The following is a 22,697-nucleotide window of genomic DNA, read 5'->3' as shown; positions in this document are numbered from 1 at the left end:
CCTAGAACTTAGAACTAGTTAAACCTAACTAACCTAAGGACATCACAAACATCCATGCCCGAGGCAGGATTCGAACCTGCGACCGTAGCGGTCTTGCGGTTCTAGACTGCAGCGCCTTTAACCGCACGGCCACTTCGGCCGGCTTATAAGTAACATAATGAGTGCGTATGCGATAAACAGAAAAGAAGTAAGGAAAGAAGCATGTAAGAAGGCTAGTTTACACTGTTCAAGCTACAGAATTTTCAAATACTTTTTTTCAGACTGTGAAATATGTGTTACATATACCATTATTATTTGTTTTAGCCGGACATATAATCCGAATTTTCTGTTTGCAGGAAGGAACGAGACATATAAAACCATGCTGCTCTTCAAGGAGACTTTTGCTTCTCTCGGTAAGTGCCACCTTCATCCCCTCCATATAATGAACGAAATAAAAAGTGAAAAAATAATAGGTTTATGTCTTATATTAACAAAGTGCTATCAATAGGCAAGTTGTAAATTTGACTGGATAAAAAATTGAGCATCCAGAGTATAATATTTATTATATAAAAGCTGTATGATAATTAGTGAGGAAAACTGACACAGGTGAGGCGATACGATAACATAAGCAAAAACGTTCTAGGAATTATGAATTCGAAAACGAGCAGTTTTAGGGATAACTGCGAATGTATGGTTGCATGCCACCATTGTCATCATTATGAAGTATCTTTTTGGGAAGTGCTAATATGTTTGAAATGGAAAGTTTTGAAATCCCCATCTAAGTGAGCTCATTTTTCATCCATGGCCCGAATCCAGTAAACGCATGATGGGACACCGGCTCATTTTCTGCTAATATAATACAACGTCTAAAGCGCCAATGTGATTCCAGGTGGTTAGATGAAGGAGGGCGTGTACCTTGGCGTCCAGGATCACATGACTTCAACCTTCTGAATTTTTCTGTCTGTGCTATCTCAAAACTCAAGTGTGCAGGACATCCGTTGATTAGTTCAAAGAACTGGAGAAGCGAACTGTAGAGTCATAAATCGTGGATGTATTTTGAACCGGGATTTAATCAAAATACGCAACATAAAGGATAATGTAAGCTTAGGTGCACCGTGGTCTCGTGGTTAGCGTGAGCAGCTGTGGAACGAGAGGTCCTTGGTTCAAGTCTTCCCTCGAGTGATAAGTTTATTTTCGTAAAGTTTTGATCTGTCCGTTCGTTCATTCACGTCTCTGTTCACTGTAATAAGTTTAGTGTCTGTGTTTTGCGACCGCACCGCAAAACCGTGCGATTAGTCGACGAAAGGACGTGCCTCTCCAATGGGAATCGAAAACATTTGATCGCAAGGTCACAGGTCAACCGATTCCTCCACAGGAAAACACGTCTGATATATTCTATACGACACTGGTGACGGCATGTGCGTCACATGACAGGAATATGTTGTCGACCCACCTAACTTGTACACTTGGCGAATGGGTAAAAAGATTCTTCTACCTTTCCCGATTTAGGTTTTCTTGTGGATGTGATAATCACTCCCAAAAAAGTGATGAAAACATAAGAGTTTGTGACATAAACTGAAAACAAAAAATTAAAATTTCCACTCGTGGGATGACTTGAACCAAGGACCACTCATTCCGCATCTGCTCACGCTAACCACACGACCATGGCGCTCCTGAGGTCACTCTGTCCTAGATGTTGCTTATATTGCGCATGGGCAACTAAGTTTGTATATTTTGCTTATTTTTTCATAGTTCCACACAACTTCTTCTTGTTTTCTCGATTGATCTGTGTTCAGTTTTTCAAGGTCTATCCACTGTGCCAACTTAGAATTAAATCTGAGGGGGGTGCGATGGGGAGCGATGGGGAGCTTATATTGCGCATGGACAACTAAGTTTGTATATTTTGCTTATTTTTTCATAGTTCCACACAACTTCTTCTTGTTTTCTCGATTGATCTGTGTTCAGTTTTTCAAGGTCTATCCACTGTGCCAACTTAGAATTAAATCTGAGGGGGGTGCGATGGGGAGGTTCCCTTGTCAGATCGGTAGATTTAACAGAACAAGTCTGCCTGCGCGGCTTGAGAGCAAGAAGTCTTGTGGGAAAGCGTGAGGGTACCGCCCAGTGAGTAAAGTGTGTGCATGTGTCTGCAGCGGTGCTGGTGGTCCTGGCAGTGGCAGCGGAGCCGGACGAGGGAGCCAATATGTTCCTGAAGGCCTCGAGGTCGGTGCCACACGTGGGGCGGCGCAGCGACTTCTTCCTCAAGACGGCCAAGTCGGTGCCCCGCATCGGACGCAGAAGCGACCTCTTCCTCAAGAGTGCCAAATCCGTGCCCAGGATTGGTCGCCGCACAAATCTGGCAGCAATAGTAAGTTGTTATTGTCGTTGCTGTGCTCTTCGGTCCGAAAGCTGGTTTCGTGCAGTTCTACACGTTAGTCTATCCTGTGGAATAATGTTCTTCTCTACATAACTACTCCAACCAGTATACAAGCCGGTTATAATTAAACTTTCGGTACTTGAGCCAGTGTAGACGGAAAACTATTTACCATTTGGCTACTTTATCCTTATATACAAAATTCTCGTGTCACAGTGTTAGTTGCGATGTTGTTGTTGTGGTCTTCAGTCCTGAAACTGGTTTGATGCAGTTCTCCATGCTACTCTATCCTGTGCAAGCTTCTTCATTTCCCAGTACTTACTGCAACCTACATCCTTCTGAATCTGCTTATTGTATTCATTTCTAGGTCTCCCTCTACAATTTTTACCCTCCACGCTGCCATCCAATGCTAAATTTGTGATCCCTTGATGCCTCAGAACATGTCCTACCAACCGGTCCCGTCTTCTTGTCAAGTTGTACCACAAACTCCTCTTCTCCCCAATTCTATTCAATACCTCCTCATTAGTTACGTGATCTACCGATCTAATCTTCAGCATTCTTCTGTAGCACCACATTTCGAAAGCTTCTATTCTCTTCTCTTCTACATTGTTTATCGTCCATGTTTCACTTCCATACACGGCTACACTCCATACAAATACTTTCAGAAACGACTTCCTGACACTTAAATCTATACTCGATGTTAACAAATTTCTCTTCTTCAGAAACGCTTTCTTTGCCATTGCCAGTGTACATTTTATATCCTCTCTACTTCGACCATCATCAGTTAGTTTGCTCCCCAAATAGCAAAACTCCTTTACTACTTTAAGTGCCTCATTTCCTAATCTAATTCCCTCAGCATCACCCGACTTAATTCCACTACATTCCGTTATCCTCGTTTTGCTTTTGTTGATGTTCATGTTATATCCTCCTTTCAAGACACTGTCCATTCCGTTCAACTGCTCTTCCAAGTCCTTTGCTGTCTCTGACAGAATTACAATGTCATCGGCGAACCTCAAAGTTTTTATTTCGTCTCCATGGATTTTAATACCTACTCCAAATTTTTCTTTTGTTTCCTTTACTGCTTGCTCAATATACAGATTGAATAACATCGGGGAGAGGCTACAACCCTGTCTCACTCCCTTCCCAACAACTGCTTCCCTTTCATGTCCCTCGACTCTTATAACTGCCATCTGGTTTCTGTACAAATAGTAAATAGCCTTTCGGTCCCTGTATTTTACCCCTGCCACCTTTAGAATTTGAAAGAGAGTAGTTGCGATACGCCTCCGAAACGGCTCGGTCGATTCTGATGAAATTTTACATGTATATTCGGTAGGTCTGAGAATCGGTCGTAATCTATTTTTCATACCCCTAAGTGATAAGGGTGGTCCACTCCAAAAACTATTTTTTATTTTTGGGACAGAACTTTTTATTTTAATTTTTTTATGATGTGGCATTAAAAAATAGATACAGCCTTAAATTTTCACCCTTCTACCACCAACCCCTATTTTTTAATAGCGATTTTAGTAATTTAATGACTTTCAACCCCGGTCGATAACTGATCAATTATCACTTGATCAGTTATCCCCGCCAGATGTCTACCGGTGATAGTCTTTTACTATTCGATAGATAGGGAATTGAAGAAAACGTACCAAAAGCAACGACTCGAATATCCCTCTTTGAATCGACATAACTAGACCGAGAAATTTAGCTAGGTAGCACGCGTCATTTGCCAAACCGACATTTATGCCTAGCGCACACGCATCGATTTTTATCGTACGGAAATATATCGTACGATCAAATTCTTTTAGTGAAACAAAGAAGTTCCTATGCTCTCCTTTGTTTCTCTAAAAGAATTTAATCGTACAATATTTTTCCGTACGAGAAAAATCGATGCGTGTGCGCTTGGCCTTATTCATAATTCTGGCGAACACGTTTCGACACGAAATTGCCGCCACGTTTGTATGCTCATGGACGAGCCGTATATCGGCTGCAATTGTTAAATCCGCGCGATCTACCGTACAAACGCTAGAACTAACAGTGGCCGATACTGCCGGACTTCCCCCTCAGCCTTTTCTCACTCCATACACAGTTTTCGGCCATTAGTATTGTTTGTGTCACGAGCTCCCGCCAACAACGGCTATTGTGTTACACGCATACATTGTGTTACACATATACATTATTCTTATAGACTAGAGATAATTTATATGGCAAAACAACGTTTGTCGGGTCAGCTATAACACATAAAGATTTTCAGAGGCGGAACGAAGTTCTCTGAGTATACCTCGTAACTTTATGGAATGATGTTCAAACTGTGTAGTGCAGGATTTCGATTGTTAATAGTGTTAGTGTCACGACTTGTCGTTAGGCATCGGCGCTGGTACGGTGACGCAGGGATCAAAGGCATCAGTGTGTATTACAGTTGCAGACAGTCAACACTGGTCTGGGCTTTACTCTTAAAGCTGCCTTATCAAAACAACAGCTGTAGTACTGCTGCTCTTCGAGAGTATCGACACATCAAAAGAATACAGAACAGTCCTCTTTCCGCACTGAGGTTGAAGAGCACGATTCGGAAGTTCCAGTTAAATGTCGGTTTCAGAATTGCTCCTGGGACAAGCCGATGTCCAGTTGCGCCACAAATTGTTGAAGACGTTACTAGTGCTATGGCTGAGAATACTGGACGCATCGTGTGATATTCAAGCAGTGCACGAGCTGTGTCGTTACAGTTGAACATTCCATGATCCGCAATTCGAAATTATCTGCGAACAATCTCTACTGAAATTTCAGGCTGTCGTGGATGCAGATGGTCGTCACGTTTGTAACCTGGAACGTAAACATGGTACAAAATTAACAGATGTTAACCTCTCATGTGGAAATTAAAATTTCTTTCTTTCAGTCGTTTATCCGTTATTTATCTTCTGCATCTCCTTACAAAAGTTCGCACGAAGTTTCCTTGCTCTACGATTACTGTTTATTTTATGGGGACCATCTAAAGGAGCGAAAGTTTAATTCTAACCACGATTTACGTCAAACCTTCGACTGCTTCTCGATTTTTACTGCCACACTTCCTCTCTTTACCAAATTGACAACTGTTTTATACCTCAAGATGTATCCTACCGCTGATCCCTTCTTTTAGTTCAATAAATTTCTACAATTTCTTCACTTAGTTCCTTCATTAGTTATCCGAGGTATCCATCTTACCTTCAGCATTCTTTTATACTGCCGCACTTCCAAAACTTCTATTCTCTTCTCGTCTGAGCTGCATAACATTTACTTTTCACTTGTTTACAGTACAGATATATACCTTCATATAAGACTTCGTAACACTTGACTTATACTCTATGTTAGACTTTCTCTTAGAAACGCTTTTCTTCCTTTTAGCAGTCTGTATTTTATATCATCTCTACCTCGGCCATCGTCAGTTATTTTGCAACCGAAAAAGCAGAGCTCATGTACTGCTTTTGTTGCCTCATTTTCCAATCTAATTTCTTCATTTGATTCGACAACATTCCGTTAACTTTGTTTTGCTTTTGTTGATGTTCATCGTATAACGTCTTCTGCAGACTCTGTCCTTCTCGTTCAACTGACCTTCCGAGTCTGTCGCTGTCTCTGATGGATTGAAAATGTCACATTACTAAGTAATCTCGCATATTTTCAGACGATCTGCACTAGATGTTACTCCTTTGTCATTATGTAACGTATTTAAGTTAGAGGGGTGGACAAAAATATGGAAACAACATAAGCACAACACATTACCATGCCTAGTAAGGTGCAGAAAAACCAGCTGGTATTCAAGACAGCTTCCAGTCATCTCTGAATGGATAAATACAAGCCCTCTCTGGTTTTCAAGGGAATCTTTTACAATTCCTCCTGCAAAACAGTGGCAAGTTCAGGTAAAGATGACGGAGGTTAGTAATGATAACGCACCGTTTCTTTGAGGCAGATCCCAAAGACTCAATAGTATTGAGATCTGATGACTGAGTTGGCCAGGAGAGTTGTGATAATTCGTCCTCGTGCGCACAAAACTGGAAGATGGGAGCCTTGGGACACAGCAGCACCAATGGGAGACAAATATCCTACCAGAGGACGGACCCAAACAGCCAAAATGGTGATACACTCCTTGACAGGACTGCGATCTTCCAGGGTAGCCATGGGGACCATGCGATACCACAATTTGGCTGCCTAAGTCATCAACGAACCACCACCATGTTTCACTCGTCGGACGTAAAGTCGACCAGATGCTGGAAACAGTGTGGAACAAGACTCAGACGACCAAATGACATTCTTCCACTGCTCCATAGTTCTGGTTTATCGCTTCAGCACCACTTTTCCCTGTTACGGGCATTTGCATCACTGATGCATGGTGAGTTTGAGTTCGCTTTGGAATTCCCTGATTATGGAGTTACCTTCGTGTTGTTTTTGCTGCTGACAGGTTTTGCGAGTGCAACAAGCAATTGTGCAGTGACTTTTGCACTGTCGTCTTCTTATTTCTCGTGACAACCATCCTCAATGACCATCCGTCAATATCACTTAACACGCACTTTCATCCGCATTATGATATAGCGGATAATGTTTTCCCGTTTTTCCTGTATGCGATGAAGCCTTCGAAACGGTGCTTCTTGAAACCAAATACTTAGGCTACCTTGGTTACGGAAACGCCCCCCCGCCTCCCCCCCCATACGAGCACCAACAATTCGCCCACGTTCGAATTCACTTAGCTCCGCCATAATGTACTAACAATTACATTGGACGCTGTTGTAATCAGGGCTGACACTTGCAACGTATTGAGAACATTGCACAGGTGCCGTTTGTGGTCAAATACACCAGTACAACCTGCGGGCTTGGCTAGCATCTAAAAGTAAACTTTTTTGCTTCGTTTTGTAGCCATTTGTATCAGTATGACGGTTACTGTTACTGCTGAACCATGGACACTGATCCTGTTATCTGTAAGGTCCTCAAAGACGTCAAGTCGGCTCGTTGAGAAATAATTGTATATATATTACAATATTGGCTACATTTTCACTGTATGTTCTAAGCTTTTCCAGAGGAATGTCTTAAAACTGTTATGCAAGAAGTTTAGTGTCGTCTACAAGCTTGAAACTGTAGTTTTCTCACTCTATTATAATTTGGGAGAAATTCACTCAAGTATTACAACATTGCAGGGTAAAGTTTGTATAAATCAAGTCAGATTTTGGATCACTTTTGAATTTGGCGACTGGAATAAGGATGCGACTAAATCTTATATCCTACTTATGAAAGTGAAACTTCTGCAAATGGTTTATTATGCAAACTCAATTGTTATATGAATGGATGTAACTCACTTATCTACAGAAGGAAAAACGCCGCATCCTATGTCATGTAGACCATAATTTCGGTAAACAATTGTCCCTAATATCTCCCTCTCATCAACGTTTGGTTTCACCTGATTTTCTATACTAAAATATTGCATGATTTTCAGAATTTCTTAAAATCATGTCCTTCGATGTTAGTCCTTCCCCAACTTGAATTACTGACAAAAATTACACTTTTATGCTCCTATGGTACGAAAGATTTTTTTTATTGTAAGCTGTTTCACATACACACTTGTAATACGTTGTCTACAACGGACAGTGGTTATTTGTATGGCTTCTTTAACATAATTTTAATTAAGAAAGTAAGACGGCCATCCGTTTCGTAAGTCTGTTTGCTAACAAATATGGTACATTTCCCATGCCAGCTATTTGCCCGAAAGTTGAAATTTCAAAATGGTTCAGTAATTGCAGCAGGCAAGTTTGTCATTCTGCTGCATAAACTGGCACACTTCTTTTCTAAAATGTAAAGCACCAAGGACTTTCCTTACTACACCTACTAACGTAAAGAGTTTGACAACATAGAACTGCTTCTCCAAGGGGAATAGATACGCTAAATTCTACGATAAAATGTGGGATTAATTATTCGCGAGTACACGTTAATGAAAAAATGGAGCTTGAAGTTACTAAAATGAGACAGTGTAAACGATCTGAAGCATTTCATGGAACGTTTAACTTGAACTATCATTGATCATAATGATCATAATGTGTACAGGACAAGGAAGGTATGTGGGAACTTATCCTAATGTCTACGACGAGGGCACTAGTCGCAGGCTAAGAACTCGAATAGGACATGCGTCGGATAATCAGTCAACCGTGTTCATTTCAAAGGAACCATTCTGGAATTATCCTTAAGTCATTTACGGAAATTTAAGTCCTGTTGAAGGAACGTGTAGCTGAATCCCGCTCCCCCCGACTGCAAGCTTTGCACCGTAACCACGACGCCATTCACTTTTTGATAACAAGATGTAGACTACATGTCACATACGGTAATTTAGAAAGAACTTCAAATACGTAAAAATTGATATTGGAGACGTGTTATTGTGATTAGATTGGATTACATGTACTTTTTGTTCTATAGATCTACTGTGAGGACATCCTTAAAGATATAGAACATGTATTCCTTCCATATATTCCAGTGAATTGGACCTCACACATGTTCAATAAATGAAAAAATCTAAAATATATTTTGATTGAATTGGCGGTATCGAACTCACCACAAACACGTGAATGTTTATACGATGAGGTGTATGAGATAATTATTAGGCTGTTGTAACCGCTAACCATCAAACAGAAGATGTATAGAAGTTATTTGATATTCTCCTTGTATTGGATATCTACGAATCAGACTATTTCAACCGAACTTTTCCTTCCTCCTGGTACTAACATTAGCCCAGAATTCCCGCATTCGTTTCCTATGCAGTTCCTCCCTCGCTTCAGTTCAAGTTCTTAGTTTATGATTTTCTTGGAAAAGGCGCTCTTTCATTTTTTTCTTGAGTCCGATACTTTTACAGACATGCTCCAGTGTTTTAACAATTTCTTGGAGCTCTTTTTCCACCTCGGTGAACCACGTATCCTTGGTTTTCTTGTTGAAAAAGCAGCGGAAGATCCGATTGCTTAACCTTGTAGGACTCATACGAGCAATATAGCCATAGAAAACAATCGTACTTCTATGAATGATGTCTGTGATCTTTTCTGTACGTGTAGAAAATTCATGGTTTGTCATCCTTTGTACTCACCAAATTCTCTGATTGGATTTAGGATTTTACTCAAGATCTGTCTTTATTTCTAGGTTCTCGAACAGACGTTTTCTAATCATAACAACGGATTCTGCGGCATAGGGACTCAGGCTGCATTACTGTGTAGCAATGTCATATCTTGGCGTTAGTGGATTTTGATTTCTTCTTTCAGATATTTTTAGTCGGTTGATATGCTGTGTCCAGTTTCCTGATCCTTGATGAAAAGGCTTCTTTCTCGGAGGTGTTTTGACTGTGTCTATCCTCCTAGATGTTTAAACTTCTAAGCTCGTGTCATTTACCCTACCGCTAGTACTCTTCGTAGTGACTTGATTTTTGTAATAAAATCAGTTTACTCGAAAGACATCTGGAGTCTACATCACATCTACATTTATACTCCGCAAGCCACACAACGGTGTGTGGCGGAGGGCACTTTACGTGCCACTGTCATTACCTCCCTTTCCTGTTCCAGTCGCGTATGGTTCGCGGGAAGAACGACTGCCGGATAGCCTCCGTGCGCGCTCGAATCTCTCTAATTTTACATTCGTGATCTCCTCGGGAGGTATAAGTAGGGGGAAGCAATATATTCGATACCTCATCCAGAAACACACCCTCTCGAAACCTGGACAGCAAGCTACACCGCGATGCAGAGCGCCTCTCTTGCAGAGTCTGCCACTTGAGTTTGCTAAACATCTCCGTAACGCTATCACGCTTTCCAAATAACCCTGTGACGAAACGCACCTCTCTTCTTTGGATATTCTCTATCTCCTCTGTCAATCCGAGCTGGTACGGATCCCACAATGATGGCAATACTCAAGTATAGGTCGAACGAGTGTTTTGTAAGCCATCTCATTTGTTGATGGACTACATTTTCTATGGACTCTCCCAATGAATCTCAACCTGGCACCCGCCTTACCAACAATTAATTTTATATGATCATTCCGCTTCAAATCTTTCCGTACGCATACTCCCAGATATTTTACAGAAGTAACTGCTACCAGTGTTTGTTCCGCTATCATATAACCGTACAATAAAGGATCCTTTTTTCTATGTATTAGCAATACATTACATTTGTCTATGTTAAGGGTCAGTTGCCACTCCCTGCACCAAGTGCCTATCCGCTGCAGATCTTCCTGCATTTCGCTGCAATTCTCTAATGCTGCAACTTCTCTGTGTACTACAGCATCGTCCGCGAAAAGCCGCATGGAACTTCCGACACTATCTACTAGGTCATTTATATATATTGTGTAAACCAATGGTCCCATAACACTCCCCTGTGGCACGCCAGAGTCCCACCTTTTCTCCTTGTAGCTTTAGTGCATTAATTTGTTCTACAGTTGTGTCTAGTAAATTAGAAAAATATGCGAGGTCATTTGCAAAGGACTGGCAGTCAACTGTCAACTTTATGTTTGCAAGGCCAAGCCTGTTAGTAATATATACATGAATGTGTACTAATAAGAAAATCAACAGTGGAGTAGAAAGTGTTAGTTACCTCCCCTTAAACTGAAATTTATTAACAGCTAAACACATTATGACTGCTGACACGTCAATGAAAATGTGTTTCCTGAACAATGGGTACCTTTCTAGGTCAAAGTACGTGATTTTAATCATTATGCAGACTATTTTTAATTCTAGTATTGATTCATGAACTGAGATATTAGTTTTCTACTAAGAAAATTCTCTCGCTGATACAAGCAAAGTTTGGAAATGTAGGTACTGTTTATTTACTTGCCCGGAGAGCCGTGCGGGTTAAAGCGCCTGTTCAGTATCGAATCCGCCCCGTGGCTTAGCGACGGGGCCAGTGTGCCGGCCGGCCTGGATGAGGTTTTTAGACGGTTTTCAACATCCAGCTAGGTAAATACTGGGCTCGTATCCACGTTCCGCCTCAGATACAGGCTACGCAAACATTTAGAAAATGTTCTCACAAATATATGAGAGCTTTCTGTAGACGCTGTGGCAACGGCCTTGCCGCAGTGGTTACACCGGTTCCCGTGAGATCACCGATGTTAAGCACTGTCGGGCGTGGTCGGCACTTGGCTGGGTGACCACCCGGGCCGCCATGCGCTGTTGCCATTTTTCGAGATGCACTCAGCCTCGTGATGCCAATTGATGAGCTACTCGACCGAATAGCAGGGGCGTCGGTCAAGAATACCATCTTACGACCGGGAGCTGTGTGTTGACCCCACGCCCCTCCTATCCGCATCTTCCACAGAGGATGACACGGCGGTCGGATGGTCCCGGTAGGCCACTCGTGGCCTGAAGACGGAGTGCTTTTTTTCTCTAGACGCAGACAGATGGGGTACACTTTGCGTCAGGGAGGGCGTCCGATCACCAACTGCCACAACATTGCCACTTTCCATATAACAATGCCGACCCCACAGAGAAACAAGAAAAGCCGAAGAAAAGGAAGGTACCGTGTAGTTGTAATTAATATGCAGCTCCTCACAGAGGTCCAGTGTGGACTGTAACTATCCTATGGCTGCGAAACTTGTCAGATATTCTAATGCGTTAATGCGCAACCGATTTACGCTGAAAAAACCATTAGTTCCTGTTTTGGCTACCAGCTGCAAATCTGACCTGTGAATGTTAGAAAGACGTATAGAAATGTTTCCATATGCAATGGATTAGGAATGGAATATGGGCAGAAAAGGTCAAACAAGTGAGAAAGCATAATGTTTATATTATTATTAACCGCCACTTACAGTGTTAGTTCAGTATGAACACCGGAGATGTCGACGAGATGCTGAATCCATAAAAGCAACGTGATCAACAGTTGCTCGCAGCAAAGCCGGTGCAATCTGAACAACGTGTTCCTGTATACTGGCCTTCAGATCCCCGGTATACACGGTATTTTAAATACTGCCAGAGCCAAAAGTCTCATGGATTCAGATAGGGTGATCATGAACGCTTTGCACCTGGAAAACCTCTTGAGATGACACGTTCATGGAAGGCTCCAAGAAGCAGATCTTTCACTGGGCCAGCGACATAAGGTGTTGCGCCATCTCGCGTGATAACTGTGGTTTCCACACAGTTGCGCTCTTCCAAAGCAGGAATCACATGCTGTACGCGGGGGTCTCGAACACGTGTAGACTGCAAGGCTCACCTCGTAGGTTCAAAAATGGTTCAAATGGCTCTGAGCACTATGGGACTTAACATCTGAGGCCATCAGTCCCCTAGACTTAGAACTACTTAAACCTAAGTAACCTAAGGACATCACACACATCCATGCCCGAGGCAGGATTCGAACCTGCGACCGTAGCAGCAGCGCGGTTCTGGACTGAAGCGCCTAGAACCGCTCGGCCACAGCGGCCGGCTCACCTCGTAGGCCCTCGGCGTGTATTCTCTTCAAAGAAGAACGGACCAAGATTAAAGGTGCTTTTGAATCCACACCACACCACATACGGCGAGTGCAATGGCTCTTCGTGCCCAACGTGCGGTTAACAATACATCAAATTCGCCAGTTCTGTATATTCATTGTAGTGTAAAATATGCCTCAACACTCCATAGAATACTGCCTGGCCACATGTCATCAACTTAGATCCGTGGCAGAAGCCGAAGAGCGAATTCAGAACGTTGCTGCTGATCATGAGGTTTCAGTTACTGCATCGTGTGGATCCTGTACGGGTACCAGTGTAAAATAGACCTCACAAATTCCCGTATTGTTGACCATGGGACGGACAAATCTCGTAATACTGGACAAGCACAAACACTACCCGGGGCACGTGATACATGGTCAGTTACAGCAACGGCAACATCGTCAATAATTTCCGCCGGGATAGGATGCCTTCCTCTTCCAGGTGCCATATCAAACTCACTCTTGTTTTCGAATTTCATTATCGTCTTCTTTAAACCAGGTAATCACAGAGGCGACGCCTCAGACCTTTCAGTCGGCAGTAGTCTCTGAATGCAGCATTATAATTGCTGCCTTTCACATACCGAAGATTCATTAACAGCGCACGGTCTCTCTTCTTGATAGCCGTGTAGTTCACTCACTTATAGCTTCTCAAATGGCAGTGTGACTGTCATAGCGTCATACAAAGGCTGTACAGCGCCAGATTTGCATCTGGTGGCCAAAAGTGGAACTAATTTTTTCTGCGTAAACCTGTTCCGCATTAACGTATTAGCATAACTACCAATTTTCGCTGCCACACAATGGACCTTCGTGAGCAGCTGCACTTTCATTATAACCATCTGGTGTTACTTAGCTCAATATACTTTTATTTTTTCGAAAACATCCACACAAAGGAAGAAACTAAATGACCTTAACTGGGTGTCAAAGTAACCTGTGGAATGGTTATCGTTTTGTTAGTTGAAGAATTCCATACTTCTAAGCTCTCTGCAGTTAGCATAATAACATGGAGTGGCATTACGGCATTTCAATGTATATTTGTGTACCTTGAAGTACAGCATAACTTTTTTTGTATCTGTTGCGTCTTTCTCTTTGCGAAACTCTCTGTATTAAAAAAATTCATTTTCTACTTCATTTTTAAGGATTCACACTTCATGACATACATATTTCACAACAAGCATTTTTAAGGTCAGTGAACCGAGGTAAGAAGACTCGTTAAGCAGGGTAAATGTCAATTTTTTACAAATATTGCGCAAATTGAATATGTTCACTTACTTCAGTCTTTGATGGAAGGCCTTATAATTAATATAGTTGTCGGGCTTGCCGCTAACAGTAGCAGCATCAGCACCAAGAGTAACAACAAATACACTGCATTTAATACAGCCCACAGTCCGATAAATAATGAAAAAATCATTCAAGGAAACTAAGTGGGGTCTAGATACACCATAAAAATTTAAATTTTAATGAATTTGCAAAAGGAGCCAAAGTATGCGTGAATTACTTTTAACTTTAGTGAAAAAAAAACTGAAATACTATATATATATATATATATATATATATATATATATATATATATATATATATATAATGCCTTAACTCCATTATATAAGTTAGTTGATACGTCAATGATGAAAAGCTGAGCTGGCGATGCGGATGAGCTTATTTTAGTACTATTTGGTTGACGGTAAGAGAAATGCATTTAAAATCTTTTACTGTCATTACTAAGCAATGGCTAAGAGTTAAGATTCTTGTTATATGAGATCTATATTCAAAGTCCCGTCTGGCCGTCGCGATGTGCATGTTGAATGATGTACTTAAATCACATCAGATAAATTCTGACATTATCCCGTGAAAAAAATCACGGCCGATTCCTTCGACTCCCATCTCAACTAAGTGAGTATTCTTTCTCCGTCGACGAGGAAGTCAACGGGGGCTACAGGTGAAATGTGTCGTCGGTGGCCTCTGTATGCAATTTTGCAATCATCATCAGCGGTTTGATATCCACTGCTGGGTAAAGGGCACTCTAAACTTTTCCATGTTTACGGTCTTCAGCCATTTAAGAGTAGGTCTGTAATTGTGCTACCCCTATACATTCGTTCGGAAGGATTGTAAACCGAGGCTCTCGACGTTTTTACAATTTAAGTTTGTGAGCGGTCTAACCGTATTTATTCTCCACTAGAGACCAGCTCCGGCTTCGCGTAGGTAACACTGTATTTCTACGATCGAACAAAATGTTTGGCGTAGCACTAATAAATTATACACACAAACCTTCCTTTTGAGGCCGGCCGAAGTGGCCGTGCGGTTAAAGGCGCTGCAGTCTGGAACCGCAAGACCGCTACGGTCGCAGGTTCGAATCCTGCCTCGGGCATGGATGTTTGTGATGTCTTTAGGTTAGTTAGGTTTAACTAGTTCTAAGTTCTAGGGGACTAATGACCTCAGCAGTTGAGTCCCATAGTGCTCAGAGCCATTTGAACCTTCCTTTTGAATTAGTTTATCTATTAGTGATTACCGTGTCAAAATCCCTACGATGTTGCCTGAGATTAGAAACATGCTGCAGGGGACTTCAGTTTATAGTAGGTATACATAACGAGATGCATCAAGATATTTTCGTTACTAACTGCTACATGGCGTGAAAACTCTGTATTTCTCGTACACACAACTCCGATGTACTGTTTACGTCATAGAATGAGAGTTTCTAATCCAATACTCTGAACTTCTATGATCTGCGAAATATCTCCTAAGCTCTAATATCCGATGTTCCGGCTTCGAGCAATTACGTGTTTCAGAATTGCGACGAATGTCTTCTCCTAAGCAAAGCATTTAAAAAGTGAAATCTTGGGAAGATAATGGAGTCCACTGAAGATGCATAGAAAGTAGACTAACATGATGAATAAGTTTTAGTTACCTAGATGCTCTTTCAAAATAAGGAAAAAAGAACACCTGAAGATCGTTTAGAAATACAGAAATAGTGGTTATAACATATCCTAGGGAAACTTTTAGATCTGCTGGTCTGGAGATATAATAAACTGAGAAACATTTAAAATGTTTAACGACTTGAGATACTGAGACCATCAGAACTGCGACGAATGTTTTCTAAGTTTCTCTCTGAATGCAGTTATGTACTAAGAATATCTGTCGTCCGAGTTCCAGACTTCAGCAGCTTTACAACTCTGTTTACCAATATTTGTACGAGTATCCTTATCCAATTTTCTACCTTTTTGCCATCAGACTCTCTTTCAGTTATAGGAACTCACTAAACTTGCAAAAATTTCTTTACAATTGTTCTCGATTAACCATAATTTCTGCACATGATTCATTGACTGAATTTCTTACCACGTCTTGTAAATAAGTCATACTCGACACATCTGAACTCTCATCAGCTTACGAAAAAGGGATTTCACATTTTTCAGTAACAACATTTTCCGACTCGGCTGTTACTAGATTATTTATAAGTATTTTAAAATCACGATTTCAGTGTATGTGCCATTTTCAAGAGATAACTGAACATGAAGTTCGTCAATACACATTCTTTACTGTTAAGACGACGTCGTCCTCCGTGTCCAACCATATCTCCATATTTCACTCAATAAGTGTAAGAATAAATAAGATATCTCATCTTTGTATAAAAAAGGACAATAACTCCGTCGAAGTCAATGTAAATACAGCTTCCTGTTTCCATTGTGCATTCGACAGATGAAGCCAAGTATGAAGATATGGTTGGAAATATGTTGGACGTATGGAAGATATCCTGTTAACCGAAAAGAATAAGAATTGACGCACTTGCTGCTTGATTATCATTTGAGAGTGGCTCACACGTAGAAATTGCGATTGTGAAATACCAGCAAATGTGTAGTCGAGGCGGAACCGGAACATGTTGTCACTTCCGAAATACTGCAGGACAGTGGACACAAGCGAACAGAAAATACTCAGGCTTTAAATTTTTTTTGGGAGGGTTTCCCCTTTCATAGTTTCACCCTGAAATCCACTTATCTGTAAATGAAGTAAATTCATTTGTGTGAACTGCTTGTACTTAAAGATGGTGATCAAAATCGCCTTATATTCTGGTAGAATAAGTATTTTGTAATTTACGTGTGGCTTATCTTCTGTGAAGCGTGCAAGCTACCTGTTAGGTTACTCTAAGTGAATCACTCTTAAGCCAGAATCCATCGGACTGGACAAAGAGTTTGCATTTTCGTGCCGACGCTAGCGCCACGTGCCAGGAAGTGAGGGTTGTGTGTGGTGTGTTGCAGGAGGCGCAGGATGGCAGCGAATGGCTGTGGCCGGGAGGGGCTGACGCCATGCCCGCCCCAGTACGACGCCAGGCCTACTACGTACGCAAGGACGGTCAGTCGGCTTCTGATTCTTATTTTTTATCTTCCTATGTATTAATGGCCTGAGAGACAATACTAACATATCTTGATGAGACTTCAGTGGGTGCAAAGAGTTGCAACTTGCTTTAGAAATTCAGACACACAAAACTGTGCACTTCAATAAACGCGGTATCCTATGACTACATCAATGAATCACAATTAGTCAGCCAAGTGTTACAAATACTTTGTTAGAACAGTTTGTGGAGATTTGAAGTGCAATTTGATCACAAGGGATCAGTCTTTGGAAAGAGCACTTGGCAGACTTTGGTTTATTCTTACGATACTGGTAAAATGTAATCAGTCTACAAAGGATATTCGTGACAAAATACTCACGCAGTCTATCCTAGAATACTGATCGGGAGTGTCGTACCCACACTAAATAGAACAAATAGGGGATATGGAACTGATACAAAGAAAGGTAGCACGAAAGGTGATATGTTTCTTTGATCCACGGGAGAGCGTCAGGGAAATGTTGAACTTTGAACTGACAAATCCTTGAAGATATAAGACAGATACCTAGCGAAAGCCTACGTATATACTCACAATGAAGTGGGGTACCTAACAATATCCTACATCTCCCCTCGTATCGCTCTCGTAGGGATCGCAAAGGTGCTCGACGGAGGCATTTAACCTGTCCTCCTTCCCGAGCTCTATAGGCAAATGAAACGGGAAGGCGTCCTAATATGTAGTGTAATCAGAACTACCCAATGCAGTGAATTTCGCAGAGGCTTGCAGAGTATACATGCAGATGCATGTACTGTTAGATCAGATAGTGAAATTTCACTCAAAATTCCTCACTGAAGATAGATATTTTTTATCTTCTTTTCTCCTTTATCCCATAACGTACACCGTTTCAGCCTACGAAATCCTGCTCATTAGAAAAATGAGTATTATTTATGATTATCACAATGTAGTTAGCTGTGTGGGCTCCTTGTTGTGGACTTGGCAATATTTTGCAAAGCCTATCACTTTTTACGATGCACTCTTCAATTACTAACTTCCCAAAATAGTAGATTAGAAAACCCCTCCAGGAAAATTATAGTGACCTTTTGGAAAAAAGCCTTTTGATCAAATTCTTTACCTGACGATAAAAACAGACATTGCTTGATTGCACTAGCGGAGTGCATTTGGGAGAAGCACTTTAAAACTGCACGATGGCAATGCTTATTCATCTTGAAAAATTTCTTCGTATGATTGTAGGTTTGTTTATCCTCTCCATGGGTCAATTAACAGAATTAATTCGCTTTCCGCACGTAGGGATTCATCACATCAGTCAAAAAATTGTTGTGTAAGGCTGTTGTAAGTTCCCCAGATTTTGATGAAGTAATGACGATATTTGAGACCGCGATCCAAAATTTTCCTTTGCCTTTAAGAAAATATTAATCAGTATGATATATTGAGCATTATTACGATTTATTTGCATGACAAGAAACGTAAAAATTGAAAACACATAAAACCCACGACCTCACGCCCCTGCGATTACCGTTCTGTACTCTTTCCGTTGTGCCAACGGCTGTCGGGAAGCTAAGCTAATGTGAGTGGCTCGTGCCTCGTCCAATCCGGGCCAAAAGTGTTTCTAAAAACTTGGCTATCTGGAACTCCCACTTCTGTAACTTTCATTTCTGAGCAGGTACTGCGTATACCAGAAATTTGGAGCAAATCGGTGACGACGCGTGGGCGCGGTCCCTTTGTGAGTTTGTATGTCGTAACTACGCAAGTTGAAAGCATTTTTAGTTGCCATTCATTAAATGTATTAACATCTGCCTCTTTACATCGTTTTCTACCGGTATAGTAGTGTGACATTTAAGCACAAATAAATTATCTACTAAACCACAGTTTTCGTTCGAGAAGGATTCCTTGTCAGACTTTACATATGTAGACTTTCATAGGTATCTTCTGTTACCTATCCCACCATTTTTCTGGGTAAATTATGGTATTTTCCTAGAAAAGTAGAAGCTTTATGAAATGAACGGTATTACGTACAACGACAATCCCCCTGTCCCTGTGGGCCATATTCAAATTTATAATAGTTTCTTTTACAGCCAGAGGGTGTATCACCGTATTTAATCAACTTCGCAATCATGGATATGGATAGGAAGGAGCCGGAAAATAATGCTGAAATTCCTTAAAGACTTTATGATACAAAGTTATTGTGGTTTTCAGTCCGAAGATTGGTTCGCTGCAGCTGTACACGCTAGTTTTCGTATCTGGATAGCTATTGTACAATACATCCTTTTAAAATTGCTTATTGGAGTCACCTCCCCCTACAATTCTTACTCTCCCACTTTCCTCCGGTGCGGCGCATTGCGCCAGCTACGTAAATTTTGCATCGTTATTTTTGCAACTAACGATGGCTCGTTTCTTAGCTAAGTAAGTGCCAGTCTGCAGCTTCGAAAGTAGGGAGATCAACCCTCTGTTTATACTAGAATTTTTGTCAGTTGGCGGTACCTTCACCTCCGTCAGTATGTTAAGACTGTCAAACTGGACTGTAGTTCGGAGTCTACGTTACACTGCAGGTCTTCGGATAACTGGTTGGGTAAATCTCATCAAACGTCGGAGGGAGGCAGGGGAATATCATCTCCAATAGGACCATATCTTATAAGGCCCAGTACTCAAATCAACATTGGACTTAGAGAGAACTTTAGTTTATTCTTGCAATTATAGCTTCGTTTAAGCGAAGCACTGTATCTTAACTCTTTATTGCTTTCGCTAAAAAATAATTCATAATTTTGTCAGTAGGTAAGAGTTGCTGATAGTAATACAAAACCACTAAACATCGCTTATTTGAGTATTTTCTACGTGTCTTTGGAGTTTCATCAACGTCTAACAATCAAACGAAGCAGTGGACGTTCCGCTTAGTAAATACTTCTTTTTCGTTACCTGTTACTATTGCGCGTAAGAAGGAAATATTTATTTGCTGTAAAGCAGAGAACGATCTTGGCCAGTGATTCGTGGCGAATCCACTTACTGAGATTCATAATTTTTTTCGCTTTCCCTGTAATGCGTAATTGCTGTATCCATTACAGTTCGGTGAGGGTCATGGTTCACAAATATTCGTGATGCATCGTTGCCAATGGCTGCTAATTTATATGTAGGTCATCCAGTGTATAGAGCCATATGACAGGATCGATTTTTTTAAAGCATTCATGTATGTTTTATTCGTTTACTCTATGGTAACCACAGATTTTTAACTACCAAGAAAAATGACCTGTGTATGAGCCTGACATCCATGTCGCGCCGACTCTAGCACAACTGACCCATAGCCAATGTGCAGTAGTCATTTTCAGATGCACTGAGAGCATCCGACGATGTTTAGGAAGTCTGATATTTTATAACACACAACCTGATGTTTGTCTACACATAAACCGCCACAATGCGCGTATTATCTTATTCATTTGATTATATGGGAGCATTGTAGTAATGGTAACACGTTAGAGATTTAAAGCACTACCTGGCACCATCCCCGGAACAAAGGACCTCTGTTGATGATGCCGAGCGGTGCTGTACATCTCTAACGTAACGTCACCAGGGCAGTGTCTAGCTGAGGCTGATTGCATCTAATCAGCGAAATTAGACGAATAACTCAGATAATACACCGCCTTTGACGGTTTATCTGAAGATTGATGAGAAAAATCGCTGTGTCCCCTTCAAACGATGCTCCACTTGGAAAATGTGATTTTCAGTACGGAATTATTTGCACCAAGTTGACGCAAACAGGCACGTGTTTCTACCATAGAACAGGGTTTTTTAAAAATTGTGTTTATCTCTAGGCAAAGAAGACGAGAGGTGAAAATAGGGTCCTTAGGTCGACATGTGACTTTATCTGCGACTATTCACTACTTTTTAGTATTAACTATACTAGCTCTGAGGATGTAGGTTGCAGTAGGTACTGGGAGATGAAGAAGCTTGCACAGGATAGAGTAGCATGGAGAGCTGCATCAAACCAGTCTCAGGACTGAAGACCACAACAACAACAACAGCTCTGCATTCCCATTATAAAAGCCTATAAAATAAGTTTTAATTTCCAATAAATGATTACGATCTCGTAAATGGCTGGCGACACTACTAATTTGCGATCTTAAAATAGCCTTCTTAAATGTGTCCAACTAAGAGGGATCACTATCCGCCTAATACCTATGTATCGTAACTAATCTTCTGACAATTAGATTCCGTATAATTGAGATATTTCCTAAAACTTTTCTAATACTCATTCCAGGCCAGAGACGGCCAAGAATTCGACATGCAAGTAGTGCTCTTGCACGCGTGGATGGCTCTCTCACTTGGGTGCACACTTCTCCCACCCCCACCCACGCTGTCTGAGTGTGAGGAGGGGGAAAGAAGGAACGTGCGAACGCGCCGCATTTACGTGCATTCGCACGGCATAAGAATTGATTTCATATTTCATATTTCGCAACAACATAGATCACAAACAAATCTAATTTTCACTATTATTTTTTTTTGTGCGCTGAAGACATGATATAATTTTTATCTGTTAAAAACTGTCGGCATATGGATAGATGCAGACAATTTAACAGATTTTCGCACTCCGGTTGCTTTGCAATCTTGATTTACTTTGTTTCACAATCGGAAAAGCCTTCACACACATATGTTTATCGAATTATTTTATCACATTTGCAACGTCATTACGTAGACGTGGAATCTCCTCCCGAGGAAAACAACTTAGACCTAATACACTGTTTTAACATAGAAGAATTTGTCTTTTAAATGGGAATTTACACTGCAGATCAATCAGTTCCATCTGCATATGCACAGGGGCACTTTCAGCTGCAATCGAAAATCTCGAATACATCTCAGACACAGATGTAAGACTGGCAGTGTCCTCAAAACGTTTAGAAAGCTATCCTTCTTATTCTTCCAAGGTCACAATGAATTCTTCAAACGTCGCTTTGTCTTTAACGCCAGTGAGCATAGAGAATTTGTCCCTTCCACAATGTCATTTTCTTTTCAAATGCATCCCCATCAAATCAGAAATTAGTTGTTTCTCACCGTAGAATGTCTTACTGTCGGGAATCTACAGTCAAGTCCACTTAAAATGCGAGATCTGAAATCCATTCTGGAAGTTCTAATGTTCGTTCCTACTTTCCTTTTACCTTCGAAAATTCAACAATAGCTGGTTTTAAAGCGAGAAATCGTTTCAGGCATGCCCCTCGACTTAAACAATGTACTTTGCAGTAATATATAACGTCTCTACACTCTTCAATTCCATCTAAAACTGTTGCAACTGACAGTAATACTGCACGCGACTTCAGAAAATGTACTATTCGTATCAACAAATTCATCAACTGCTTCATGCTTTTAAGTTTAGCACAAGTTGCTTCTTGATGCACAGATCAATGAATCCTGTCTACCAGCCGTTGTAATTTTTGCTTCTTCATCGTCAAATAAATCTTTAAATTAGTTTCTGTGGTGCTGTAATGTCGTTGCATTGCAAATTTGCGGTACCTGTCGATTAAGCGACTGCATAATAGATATTAGGAAGTCTCATTGTTCTATTCTGTCATTCCCTTCATTTCTAAAGGCTTGTGA

At 41.0% G+C, this 22,697-nt stretch overlaps 1 protein-coding gene and 1 pseudogene across 1 annotated transcript in view; both read left to right on the top strand.

Annotated features, from left to right (window-relative positions):
- Positions 1 to 22,697, top strand: part of LOC126249777 (uncharacterized) — a 53,833-nt gene that overhangs the window by 20,239 nt on the left and 10,897 nt on the right. The window contains exons 2-4 of the mRNA XM_049951460.1: positions 336 to 392; positions 2,130 to 2,344; positions 17,031 to 17,124. Coding sequence (XP_049807417.1) covers positions 359 to 392; positions 2,130 to 2,344; positions 17,031 to 17,124 — 343 coding nt within the window. The 5' untranslated portion in view covers positions 336 to 358. The remainder of the gene's footprint in view (positions 1 to 335; positions 393 to 2,129; positions 2,345 to 17,030; positions 17,125 to 22,697) is intronic.
- On the top strand, positions 11,387 to 11,504 carry LOC126250149 (5S ribosomal RNA; annotated as a pseudogene).

Source organism: Schistocerca nitens, chromosome 3 (genome assembly GCF_023898315.1).
Source record: "Schistocerca nitens isolate TAMUIC-IGC-003100 chromosome 3, iqSchNite1.1, whole genome shotgun sequence".
Classification (NCBI taxonomy): Eukaryota; Metazoa; Arthropoda; class Insecta; order Orthoptera; family Acrididae; genus Schistocerca; species Schistocerca nitens.
This window is presented reverse-complemented; position numbering and strand designations above follow the sequence as displayed.